At 37.5% G+C, this 13,664-nt stretch overlaps 1 protein-coding gene across 1 annotated transcript; it reads right to left on the bottom strand.

Annotated features, from left to right (window-relative positions):
* LOC148720209 (coadhesin-like) lies at positions 1-13,422 on the bottom strand. Its single transcript, XM_088737580.1, has 7 exons — positions 13,417-13,422; positions 9,213-9,393; positions 8,924-9,097; positions 5,493-5,666; positions 4,216-4,315; positions 3,725-4,067; positions 1-78 (listed from the first exon to the last, which is right to left on the bottom strand). Exons 1-7 carry the CDS (start codon positions 13,420-13,422, stop codon positions 1-3), a joined length of 1,056 nt encoding a protein of 351 aa, XP_088593706.1.
* Positions 13,423-13,664: the final 242 nt, after the last annotated feature.

Raw genomic sequence — 13,664 nt, 5'->3', positions numbered from 1 at the left:
TTAACACTGTTGCAGCTTCCCTACACCAAAATTTCCCTCTTGGTGAACGTCAATTCGTAAATACGGAGCATCTTTATTCTGAAAAAGAAAACAATCAAAAGAATTTTTTTTTAAATTCAGTGAGGAATATCCGTTGATAGCTGGAAGGAATCGACAGCACTCGACCGCAACAACGTTCAAAACAAAAACAAAAAACAATAATCAAAAGAACTTTTTTTCATTCAGTACGGAGCATCTTCATTCTGAAAAACAAAACAATCAAAAGAATTTTTTTCATTCAGTAAGGAGTAAATGTCGATATCTGGAAGGAATCGACAGAACTCGACCGCAATAACGTTCAATGCACAGGTTTTAGCTCGTCATAGTATTTTATATAGCCCTCACTTGCTTCTAATCAGACTGTTCATTTATTGTGTACGAATAAAATCATATCAAAGAAACAAAATTATGTAAAACTGGACTATGTTAAACCAATATTATAACCAACATTTAATTATCTGTGTCAGAGAACTGAAACTAGATCAAGGTGCCGATGATAAGAAGTCTTTTTTTTTTGCGTATTTATTCAGCTAATCATATGTACAAACCAATTCCGATTGAGGACAAATTTAAAAAAACAGGTTTTTCGAGCCCTAAAGCGCTCTTATTTTGGCTAAAAATTGAAGTGTCCTGCAGATTGGTGACGAGTTAGCGGGTGATGGCGTAGAAATCTATGAAAACCCTTAGTTGACGCAAATCTCTCACGTCTCTTGTAATCGAGTTTAAGTCAGCGTTGAAATGCTCTTCAAATAAATGTATCTTATAAACGTTTTGTTGTGTAGTATCGCTGAGTATTTTTACGAGTTGTGCTGTAATTTAACGAGCCTTGCGGGGTCGTCAAAATACAAACAACGAGAAGCTTGAATAATAATGTCCGATAGTGATATATACCTATCTTTGTCAAGCTCTACCGAGCGTTGTGATACATCTTACAGTACGGTTATACATACATACATACATAGAATTTATTAAATCTCGAATTTGGAGTAGCTAAAGGATAAGCTAGTATCTTCGAGTTACAAGTATAATTCTAAATACTACTAAAATGTAAAATGTAAAATTGTTACATTCTAAAATTTAACTATGAGAGAGAGTCATACTGTAAAATCTTGCGCTTGAAATCAGAAAAGTCAGACGTTCTAAAAGAGTCCGGAAGAGAGTTCCATAGTTCTGAAGCCATATATGAAAAGGAGTGAAGACCATAAGTAGTAGTTTTTCTAGACGGTAGAGACAAAATATAATTTCCGCGTAGATTGTAGGATACAGACCGGAAACTAAACATATTCCTTACATAGCCTGGATAGCAGTTAAAAAACAAGCTCTTGTACAATATAGTTAAGAAAGTCTGAGGGCGTCTTTTATACAGAGATTTGGAGTTAACTTTGCTAAGTAGAGAGTCATAGGGAGAATTATAATCCTGCAAGATAACTCTAAGAATTCGCTTGTTTAAAGTATCTATCTTCTTAGTACTACGTGCACCACAAAAGTGCCATACAGACGAACAATAGTTAAAATGTGGCATAATAGAAGCCTTATACAATCTTAGTAGAGTATCTTTAGAGATAAGTTTACGAAATCTTAGCATTACATTGAACTGGCCATTTATCTTCTTACAAATAGTTGATATATAATAACGGTATATAATAACAGACCCACGAATATAATATATATATATAATATATAATATATAATAACAGACCCACGAAGGAGGACCGCGCACATTAAACGAAGATTTCGACGAAGACTGACAAAGACGGTTTCTCGAATGCAATGTTCCGGTTAAGATCAGAAAAAAAATTCCCATTACTGAATGTTTAGTTCGTTGCGTCTGTGTTTTGTTTTCTGCTGCAAAATCTATATTAAAAAGGGGTAGCTGTGTTCGTTTCAGCGAAGGTTCCCCTTAGTCAATGCTCTAGAGTTTCGTTGCTGCAAAATAACTCCATCAGCAAACCGAAAGGTAACTTTTGACGGCGGCATCGAAAGAATCTGCTGTATCACAAGGCATGATGATTTTTCGCCGAGAGGTCCTCTGGCAGTTTTACCGCAAGTTGCTCCTTTCGTCCAAGATTGCAAAAACAGAGGCTATCGTCGTTGTTGAACTGGTCAAACGGAAAACGAGTGAGTTTACAGTCGACTAATTCAATTTTGTCTCAAATAGGGATATTAAAAAAGGAAAACTTCTTTAGTCTCAGTGCAGCATTGCCACATTACCCATTTCGCTGATATCAGCGTTGTAAATGAAAATTGCACATGCATCTGAAATTAACTGCCTTTCTAGGTTTAAGTTCCATAGTAGGCGTAAGGATCTTACCGAACTGATAAATGGTAACAATTGCTCCGCTTGCGTAATTTGTACCTCTTAGGTTATATAATCTATAGCGTATTTCTTATCATTAATTAGGTTATTCATTTACGTTGTGTCCCCAATTAGCGTCAGCTAAATACATTGACACATGAATAAAGTTTATCATCATCATCATCGCCATCATCGATTTTCACACAGCACTTGAATTCCGGCTACCATCTAAAACATCAAAATTTTTGTTTCACATTTTTCCTCGTTGCAGTGATTTTATTGGAATTGGAACTGATTGCTCGTAAGGTGGATTTTCGGAAACCTAGGTTGATCAAGCGATAGCTAGGATATCGGTCAGCTGAGGAAAGGGCTTCACCTTAACTACAAAGTCAGTTAAAATACTATGGAAACTACAATTCGTGGGATTTTCATACGATAAATGTTGTCACGAGGAAAGACAGGGAGCGTGAGTACATCTCAAGGGCGTGAAATAGACAACAATAAGAAGTTCACCATTCTTCGCTTGCGAAATTTTAGCCAAAAAGAATGCCAAACAATCGTGTCTGGTGTGGGAACAGTCCCATTAATCAGCATCCTTTACTGTAGCTGAACTCATTGGCGAATTTCCTCTGATTTGACCAGTAGTATGTGTTCATAGCAGCCGTCTTCGATGCCGGAGCGGGGCTTAACGCCGACGACTTTGAAGAGTAAAATCTCCTTGATGTCGACGATCAAAACGCGTTCATTTTGGAACGTAGTGTCCAGAAATACCCGGTGTATGTGTACTATTCTTGTAGCTAACACCATTTGCCGCTCCGGTCACTCAATACGTTCGACCCCTCTCCTATATTTCAACTTTCTCCACCATAGTTGCCTACATGTCTTCGCAGTTTTCTATGTCGCTGCTATGCAACATGATCATTTTGCCCACTGCCAAGTGTGGACAATTTTTGGCCAAATCGCGTTCTTTCAATGCGCAAAAAAATGGTCAAGGAGAACTTGCTAGGCGCTAAGATCGATTAATTCAAACTTAAGATACAGCTATCGACCAGAAAACGCCAAAAAAAAAAAAAAAATCGTGTAATAGGCGCTTCAATGCCACAAAATGTCTTTCATCATTGGAACATGAGCTCATGTTCTCCTGTGCCAATTTATATCTTTGCTTTATGACGTTAAAACTTATGAAAATGAAAAATAATTGGAAAGCATTTAAGGGGACGCACAATCCTCAATAGATTTTAAGAGCCTGTTTGTAACTAATCATAGTTTTCTTTTTATTTCTCATCCTTATTTTCATTACTTTAGTTTTGAAGTTATCACTCATTTCCTTATATCTGTTACATTAGTACTGCTTAAAATTCAACAAAACAACTATTACAAAAAACTCACTTCGAAATCTTTCGTTATTTCATTGGCAAATGTTTTGAAGTTAAATTTTCTGTTGTCTCTAGGTTTTGTTGGTTTTCCATCTGTGAGTACAATCATGACATTTGGTTTGTCTGGTCTATCTCCTCCTTCCTCGGTAAACAGTTGACCCCGTGCCATCTTCAAAGCCAGATCAGTACGGGTTTGTTGTTCCAGCTGACGAGGTTCTTTGGCTATTTTCTGCAATAGTTCGTTCTTGTCATGATATTGTGAGTCGGCAAATTTAAACACCATTTTGGCCTTCTCGTGAAACGTGATAAAGCCGAAGTGATCTCCATCTGGCGCAGGGTGGAAGTTTTTCACCAGGCCCCGGTTGTTCGAAGGATGGATAACGCTATACACTGGATAAATCTCTATCCGGTGGATAGCACAGTACGTTTTGGTAACACTTATCCGCTGGATAGCGATTTATCCGTTGGATAGCGTTATCCGCCCTTTGAACAACTGGGGCCAGGTCACCTATGAAGCTGATAGACTTATCGAGATTAGGTATCCTCACACTCTTAGATTTGTCGAGAACGATTGCGATGTCCAGTTCAGCTGTGCATGGAGGAGCTGTTGAAATGAAAGAGTGAAAAATCTTGAAGAAAGTTACTAGAGATTTTGTTGTTGAAACAAGTAACATCAATAAGGTCTTTCACATAGAGATCATTCCATGGAAAGTACGCACGAACGAGTTTTTATTAAAGAGATGCAATGCATCAAAAAAAAAAAAAGAACGAGTGAGTGCAGCGAGCAACTGAGATTTTTGATGCATCGCAAGAATGAATGAAAATCGTTCGTGCGTACTTTCCATAGTATGATGTTTTTATTTCATACAAACTGAGAATTGTTCTCACTGACCGACACAATTCAAAGATTGGAAGCCATTGAAGTTCTTCTTTCCACTGTATATTGTTTACATTTTTTCGCATATTTTAGTGTTCGCCACATTTTATCGTCTTCAACTTGCTTCAACATATTTATGCAGATTTGGAAATGACCTCAGAGAGGTCGAAACGTCGTGACTTCTTAGCGCTAGCTTTTATTTCAAAGTCGATTTCTAAAAAACTACTTATAAAAGACAATAAATATTTCTAAAATTCAATTTTTAAATTTTATCGCAAATTTGCAGATGCTTACAATTATGACTTATAAAAACTTGCAAAGGAAATTGGAACAACCTGGGTTTTTAAAATAACCAATGCGAAAAATTGATGTAAATAAAAATACGGTAGTTCTTCATCGTTAAGTACAAATTAGTTCTCACAGGCATTTCCATCTTTGGTTCTGACAGACAGTGAGTACGAACTCGATCGGCAATTCATTAAGTTGAGCACGAAGTATTTCTTAATCGTTCTTAAATTCTACCTTCCTCTGAAGAAAGGTTTTAACCAGGCATACGTCTCTGTCCATCTTTGCTCTCGTGTTTTTTGTTTTATTGCTCATATATGCAGTCATTTATTTCTCTTTCAAGGAAAGCAAATCTTGGCTCTTCCTCTTCCATTTTCTTTTTACAGAAAGCCCCACGCTTGTTGCCCTGCACTGTGATTTACTATCGTTCGTGTATCTGATTAGACGAACGATGTATTTTCACAGTCGGCTTCTGATTGGCGAATTTAACGCAGGTTTTTTTCATTGTAAATCTCAGCACGTGTGAAATAAATGAAAAGCATGAAACTGCCTGGTTTTCTCGTTACTATTGATTTTGAATAATAACAAGTATGTTGTGAGATTTTATAGAAGCACTCACGGCATTCTTGTTCATTGCATGAAACTGTCGTTTTCACTGGCCCCAGTTCACTGCAGTCTTTTCCATCGTTAGACGGCGGGGGATTGGTGCAGGTTCTTGTAAACGTCTTTACTCCTCCTCCGCATGTCACATTGCACTTTAACTCAGACCATTCAGAGAAGCCACCATCAATCGCTGGAGAGAGAAAATAACGCTGAATAAGCGTTCCAAGAAGTTCTTCGCAGACTACACTGGTTACCAGTCAGACAACGAATTACGTACAAAGCATTACTTCTTACGTACAAAGCACTACATGGCATGACGCCAAAATACATAGCAGATCTCCTTCACGAGGCAATTAAGATCTTCTTCAAAAAATCTCCTTGTAACACCAAAGTTTAATCTCAAGTTTTCCGGTGACAGACCTTTTCAAGTTGCTACGTCCAAGCTCTAGAACTCCCTAACCGATGACATAAGATTAATCCAGAACCTTGATGTTTTTAAAAATAAGATTAAAACACTACTTTTTTAGGCTTTTATTAGTTAGTTGACCACCCTTTTTTCTTTTTATTGTATATATTTTCCTTAGTTAATCTTAGCAAGTCGATTGTATCTTATTTTAGAAAGTTAACCTCTTCGACTGTTATATACTTTCTTTGAGAACTTGAATGTTTTTTATTTTTAGAATTACGATTATTGTAAAGTGCCATTGAGCTCATGGAAATGGCGCTATATAAATTCGGGTATTATTATTATTGTATTTGTCCAATAAAACAAAAATCATAATCCGTGACAGCATCTTTGAATGATAGTGTAGTACTGTGAAGGACAGACGTTATCAATAAGAAAATTGAACCTAAGGGAGGCAACACCAACATGTATACCAATTAACTGAAACCACGAATTCTCAAAATATCGCGATGGGGATAGATTCAAAAGCAAATGAAAAGGGCCAAATAGCAAATGTTGCCAATCCCCTTTTTGAGGGGTGGCAGAGTCAAACTGTTTAAACGTGTGGCCTTTTTGTAAGTTTTAACCCAAAATACGCCTGTAGTGAGTTGCATTTAGTGAATTACATTTCAGAGATACAAGGAAACAAAAAACTAAAAGTCCAATTCCACTTCTTTGCTTACTTTATGGTTTATGGAACATGTACGCCGAAACCTCCGTGCATTTTATTAAAACACCACTCACTTAAAACTCGGTTTTGTTTATTTGTAAAATATCCAGTCATTAGATTTTCTTTATAATTTGCGTGCAACGAGCTTGTAACGATACTCACAAGTTAACACCATTTTGCTAACAATTAAATAGAGATCTTTAATTATTCCTTGTTGAAGGTTCACTCAATTATCTAGAATTTCCTTTGTTAAAAATCAATTTTTTTTCAATACTCCTGTTACTTATTTCCTAAACTATTTTCGTGCCAAATTTCGCGAAATTCTAATGAGTGGTTCTCAAGAAATAGGAATATTTCCGAGAGAGCAATTTTCCATTCAGTTGAAATTTTTTATTTACTACGCATGCGCTGCATTTAACTTGGTTCTTTCGGTAACGACGAAAGAGCTGAAAATTGCTGTGTTCTTTGCACCGATAACTTTTCTGACAAGTCTTTGAAGTAAAAGATTAAAGCCCTCAATACACTGCGCCAACTATAGAGAATAATAGCACAGATAGTGCAGATACGTGTTGAGTAAATAAAATGACCACTCTATTGACGGCATGTTTGTTTTTCGCAATCCTTGTGCGCGAGCTGAATTGCATCAGCAAAAGCGCGCGCGAAAACTGTGTTCGGCCACCCTAAGTTGATGCAATTTCTTTTATAGGGAGACCGTTGTCTGCTAATAATTCTTTTCCTAACAAATGCCTTAATGTTTTCAAATTTGATAGGACACTTTCTCAGCAGAAATGTCACTTGCATTGGCTAAGTTAGACTTTGAAAGAATGAAGCAAGAGTTGTTATTCGAGTGTTTGTCTCCGGTAAAGATTGATACTTATTGATTTCGCCTATGAAGCTGAGGTATTGGAGATATTTTTTTGAGCTCAGTGATACACCTTTTAGTGAATAGATTTTCACAGCTATGACATAAAAACGCAGGAAAGTAATAAGCAAAACAGTACAAAAGCGCATTTAATATGTCTTTAAAACATCAAAACACAATGAAAAATATTCAGTAATGATAACTGATAGGAAAGACTCGAAAAGTAGGTTCAGTGCTATCAGCACCTCTGCAACACAGCAGTTTGGATCAACTGTGCAGAAAAGAGCACACTATTTTGCCTTGCTGCGTCGACTTAAAATTCACTTTCATGATGGCTTTCAATATATCTTATTGGGATTCAAACTTCCATAGCTAACAAGGTATCTTCGCGTTTAATTAAAAGTTTTTCACGCCAATCCAATTTCACTTTGGTTTTATGATAAATATTTCTCTCCCTATATGATGAGAGCTTATTGTACATTCTGTGGAAAAACAAATTAAAATACAAAACAACAAACAACAACAAAAAAACTCACTTCGAAATCTTTCGCTATTTCACTGGCAAATTCCTTGAAGTTAAAATTTCTGTTGCCTTTAGGTTTTGTTGGTCTTCCATCTGTGAATACAATCCTGACATTTGGTTTGTCTGGTCTGTCTCCTCCAGCCTTGGTAAATAGCTGATCCCTCGCCATTTTCAGGGCTAGATCAGTACGGGTGTAAAGTTTCAGTCGACGAGGTTCGTTGGCTATTTTCTCCAATAGTTCGTTCTTGTCATGATATTTTGAGTCGGCAAATCTAAACACCATTTCGGCCTTCTCGTGAAACGTTATAAAGCCGAAGTGATCACCATCAGGCGCAGGGTGGAAGTTTTTAATCAGGTCACCTATGAAGCTGATAGCCTAATTGAGATTGGGTATCTTTACACTCAAGGACTTGTCGAGAACGATTCAATGCAATGTCCAGTCTGACCGTGCATGGAGAAGCTGTGTAAACAAAAAGGAGAAATATCTTGAGGACATATATCAGTGATAAATGACAACAATGAGATCTGAGTTGTGAGGAAACATGAAATTGAAGTAAAACCAATCCCCCTTTAACTGTCTGATCAAAGGTGTCCGATTACAGCCAACTGTCCGATTACACTGTACTATTACAATAAAACAGCTAATGTTCGAGTCACAGTTGGGGATATTTTAATGTTCTTGATTGAAGGAGTATTCGTGCTCACTATTTCAAATCAGCTTCGCACTCTGCCAATTTGAAACGACTCGTCTCAGTTCTTCCTGAATTGTACTCCACCCAGTCCTATTACTTTTACTAATCATGAAATACAATTGATATTTTATGAGAAAAGTTCCACTTAAGTTCATTTCTAGCACATGAATCCTACCTTCAGCCTGGGCCATAACTAAATCTTTCATTAAAAAATAAGGAACAACAGAAAATTACTCCATAAAAAAGAAAACCTACAGCATTTTTGTCCGTTACATGGAACTGTCTTTTTAGCTGGCCCAAGCAAACTGCAGTCTTTTCCATCGTTAGATGGTGGGGGACTGGTGCAGGTTCTTGTCAGCGTCTTCACTCCTCCTCCACACGTCACGCTGCACTTCGACTCAGACCAATCAGTGTATCCTCCGTCAACAGCTTTATGGGAGGATAAGAAAGATCAATCTTTATCAACTTAGAATGAGCACTATTCAAATAAGGATCAAGTAAAATATTAGCAGGGAGACGCATTTAAAGGAAAACATGAGTTTACGGCACGTAGCCTCCAGGATCTGGTTCAGGTTGTTGATGAGTGCGTCGAAACTGCCGTACAGAAGAACGTTTCCTTTCTCGCCAGCTATCTTTTTCATTTGTTCTTTTCTTTGGGATAAGTCCTTACCAACTCCAATGGCAATTATGCTCACACCCTTATCAGGGGAAAATGTGAAATAACGCTAATCAGAATAATCCACTGGAGTTGTTGTGGCTTTTCTCCTTGCTCTCCAATACTTGAATTAGTTTTGTTGTTACTATTACTGAGTTCAGTGTCTTGAAGAAGCTCATCGCTCTTCATCCTGCCAAAGCTTCTGGGCCTGACGGCGTGCCCGCCTGACTTTTGAAAGAGAACGCGGACCTATTGGCCCCTGTGGTTGCTGATATTCTTAATAGCTCATACTTGGAAGCTCGTGTTCCCCTGTCCTGGAAGCTCGCCAACGTCGTCCCTATTCCTAAGCAGACCCTTGTTTATGACGTTAATAAACACCTGAGACCAATTTCACTTACACCTGTCCTTTCCAAGTTGGCTGAGGACTTTGTGGTTGATCGTTATGTTAAACCAGCTGTACTCGCTAAGGTCGACCCTCGGCAGTTTGGCACTGTTCCCGGTTCAAGCACCTGGTACAGTGCTACTGACGGTAACGGGGCGTCTGTGAGGGTGAGGCTATCGGGTCACACAGGTAAAACTTTCAAGTAAAATCGAAGCAAACGGCTACGTTTGGAGGCATTTTTATTCATTTTCTTAAGGATACAGCGTGTTCTCGTCATGGTTAGACATTGTATTGCGTACGGGCGCAACAGTCTGTTCAGTTAATCGGCAACTGACGAGATCCACAAGATTAGATCGAATCAGCGGTCTTGCCAAATACGTTCAACTATCAAACTAGAGGTGATAAAAACGCACATAAAAAACCTCTCAAATAAAGAACTTACAAACGACCAGATTAATTTACTTGCAAAAGGGCTTAAAATAATTCCAACCCCCGCTACAAAACAAAAACAGATCAGACAACAACTATAGTGTCACTTTGATCAGTTCTCAAGGAGAATGCGTCTGATTTACACATTCCGAGGGGAGGACAAAAAACCCATCCCTGCCATGCCAAATCTACATGGATACCCCCAATACAAAAATTAGTAGCCCTTGAAAGCCATTTAGAAGAGGTTAAAAGTGACCTTTCAGAAATAGAAATTACAAAGCCAAAACAATTTGCTTCCGGCCGAACGCAAGGCGCCGAGGGCCTTGAAACGTGACTCTGAGTTAAACCTCAAATAGGCCGACAAAGGAACAACAACCGTAGTCATGAACAAACGCGATAAAATTTTGCCGTTCCTTTCCGAAATGACAGCCATTCTGTACTGTACTGTTTTTAATTTTCGTCAACGATCTTCCCGAAGCTGTTAGATCGGACTCAACTATTCATGCTTACGCGGATGACACCACATTTAAAGCCAGCGCTAATAACGATAACGCACCTTTGGAATTGGAACGACGTCTTCAAGAATACATGGATAAATTAAGTAAATGGTCTAGCGAAAATGGGATGGTCCTAAACGCCGTTAAAACCAAAGCATTACTTATCACCGGAAAGAGGCTACATTCATCATTACCTGATGGCAATCACCTGTCAGTGACCCTTGATGGGGCCGAACTAGAACAAGTAACTTTTTATAAATTGCTTGGTGTAACACTTTATCAAGATCTTACATTTAGTGACCACATTTGTAGCCTAAAGGCCAAGCTTTCTCAGCGTATTGGTTTATTGAAAAAGATAAAGAGATACCTCCCAATAAAGGAGAGTCTTATACTATAACGCCTTGATTAAACCCCTCCTTATGTACGGGAGCATGGTTTGGAATATCTGTGACGCTAAAGAACTCCTCCTAAGGTTACAGAAAAGGGCTGCCCGAGTAATTCTTGGAGTGGACTCTTATTCTAGAAGTGTTGTAAACTTTAGTAAACTAGGCTGGTTGCCTTTTTTTTGATGAAATCAAATTAAATAAATGTACAATGATTTTAAAAGAGCCTTAAAGGCGATGTTCCGATTTACATCAGAAACTTGCTTAAGACGAACAGTTCTGTACACAATAGATATACTAGACATGGCAATTTAAATTTAGTGTGTCCCAAATGCCTAAGAAATAACGATGGTAGCAAGGCATTCAGTGTTGACGCAGTTAAGTTATGGAACAGCCTTCTCCATGATATCAAAAATAAGCCTAGTGTAAAACTATTCAAAACAGCTGTGAAAAAGCATCTTATAAGCTCATATAAAAACCTGGACAACTTTGAAACAATATTAAGCAATAATACATTATCTAATTTTAGTTTTTTATAAATTAATGTTATCTTTCTCAATATTTTTTATCTATCCTGCTATTTCTATTATAGAATTATGTAATTATTGATATATTTATTTATTTATCAGTTTTTTGTAATGTTGTATAATCTAGTGAGAGGGCCACAGGTTTGTCAGCTTTACAGCTGCTACGTGTCCCCCTCTATAAATAAAGTCCTTACTTACTTACTTACTTTCAATCTTCCTTTCGCGATGCCAGGACAATTACCACTAAGAATTTTAACCTTTTCCACGGCAGAACAAAACGCAAATTGCAGAGTTATATGGCCAGACATGGAGTGTTTCTGGTGTTTCTCGAGAAACGTTGACCCGATAGCCTCGTCCTGAAACTGTAACTCCGCGGATCCTTTGCATTGCAGACACAAATGCGATAAGGGATATTACTTAATCATTATAGAGCAACTTTTAATTGAGCGTCAAAAGAAATCTTCGATTACTGTGGTTTTACATAAATTTGCTCTGTGATTGGTCCAAAAAACCTGCACCGTTCTCTTTGACCAATCAGATAAAAATAATCGCGACTTGGTCATACACGCTTTCCCGCGTTTCAAGCAGTTTGCCACTTCTTACTTTGAGTTCTCATTGGCTAGTGATAATGTAAATCCTTGTTCTGATTGGTCGCTGGAATCACTTTGGTTTTGATTTTGTAGTACTCCTTTGAAAACTGCTCTATTAAGCGCAACCTTAACTGTGGAGCTCAGTACTCTTTTAAAACAAAGTGATTTCAAATTGCTTCCTCGTGTACTCCCGTATTTGTCGATGATAAACGGATGGATGAATTTGCAAGTATAGTGAGTGTTGCTGTTTTCTTTTTTTGTTGCCTTCTCTAAACAGTGTTGTGGTGAATATCCTCCAGAAGGACATGTTTCCTCAAGATGTTGATACTGAGATTCGCAGAAGTTGCTATGCAACTTGTTTACAATTAGCAAGGTATGTGATTAATTTAACTTTTTGTGATTGTTTTCTGGCGTCATTTTGTCGTATTTTTGTTTACTATGTTTTTGCGCTTTGTCTGTTCTGTTCTCCGTTGTTGTCTGGTTGTCTGGTTTTTAGTCTTTCAGGGCATTATATCTAAAGGCACTGTCTTGGTAATTAATTAAGTTGGGTTTTCGTCATTCCTATTCCATCCTGAGGGTGTACTGCGTGTTGCAATCGTTATTCTGAAATTGTATTTTATTTGATTTGTCTTCAAGGTTTTTGCTATGTGGACAATGCTTCTTGATGTGTCACCCAAAATCGCGATATTCATAGACCTATGAATAACGAAAATGTTTTCAATTTTTTTTATATTGATCCCAACTTGATTGTCTGTTTCAAAAAGGATTTATAAGGAATATACATTTAGTAAGTTACACAAACAAATAGCACCATTGTCCAACTTAGAAATTTAAGTCTCTCTCCTTGCAAAATATTCTCTAAGTGTACACAGCATCGTGATATCCATCTTTTGATCAAGACACTTACCTACTGATGATATCATTTTTATCAATAAATTATCACTTGAAATATCAACATACACACTAAGTTCTACACTCGAAGAGTATAAATTGTTGCCTTTCACGCTGGTTTAGGTGTTAAAATGTAGTACGCGCACCGGTCTTAATTCGCAATCATGGTATTTGTGTCTCCGTTCATTGATAATGTATGCGAAAAATGTCTTCTTGTTCTAAAGAAAGCAACGTGTTTCGATAAAACGGCTTTATTGTTTAATTGGCTTCACTTTCAATAAGCATCGTTTGATAATTGTTTTTTATTTTAATAGGTAATCAATATCTATGTGCTAAACTGAAGATTCATTCTGGCCCAGCGTTACACTCAAAGGTACCTCAACGCGCTACTCACCTTCATTGTTCTCCAGAGCTTGAGCAGTCGCTGATAATGAAAACCTTTTGGGTTTGTATCATCTTAACTTTGGCTCGGTCTTAAGGCAGGAGGCATTTTTATACGCATATTTCATTCCTTTAGGATGATTATCGGTTCGGTGATTTTCTAAGAAATCGTCTGGTTCGTTGCTCCCGAAACAAAAGGGTGCTCTTTTTGTTAACTCAGAAGGTCGTAAAGAAAACTAATCAACCTTTGGTGAAATTTAA

The sequence above is a fragment of the Stylophora pistillata genome, chromosome 11, assembly GCF_964205215.1.
Source record: "Stylophora pistillata chromosome 11, jaStyPist1.2, whole genome shotgun sequence".
In the NCBI taxonomy this organism is placed as follows: domain Eukaryota; kingdom Metazoa; phylum Cnidaria; class Anthozoa; order Scleractinia; family Pocilloporidae; genus Stylophora; species Stylophora pistillata.
The sequence above is the reverse complement of the archived record's forward strand: the minus strand, read 5'-3'. Positions and strand labels throughout refer to the sequence as shown.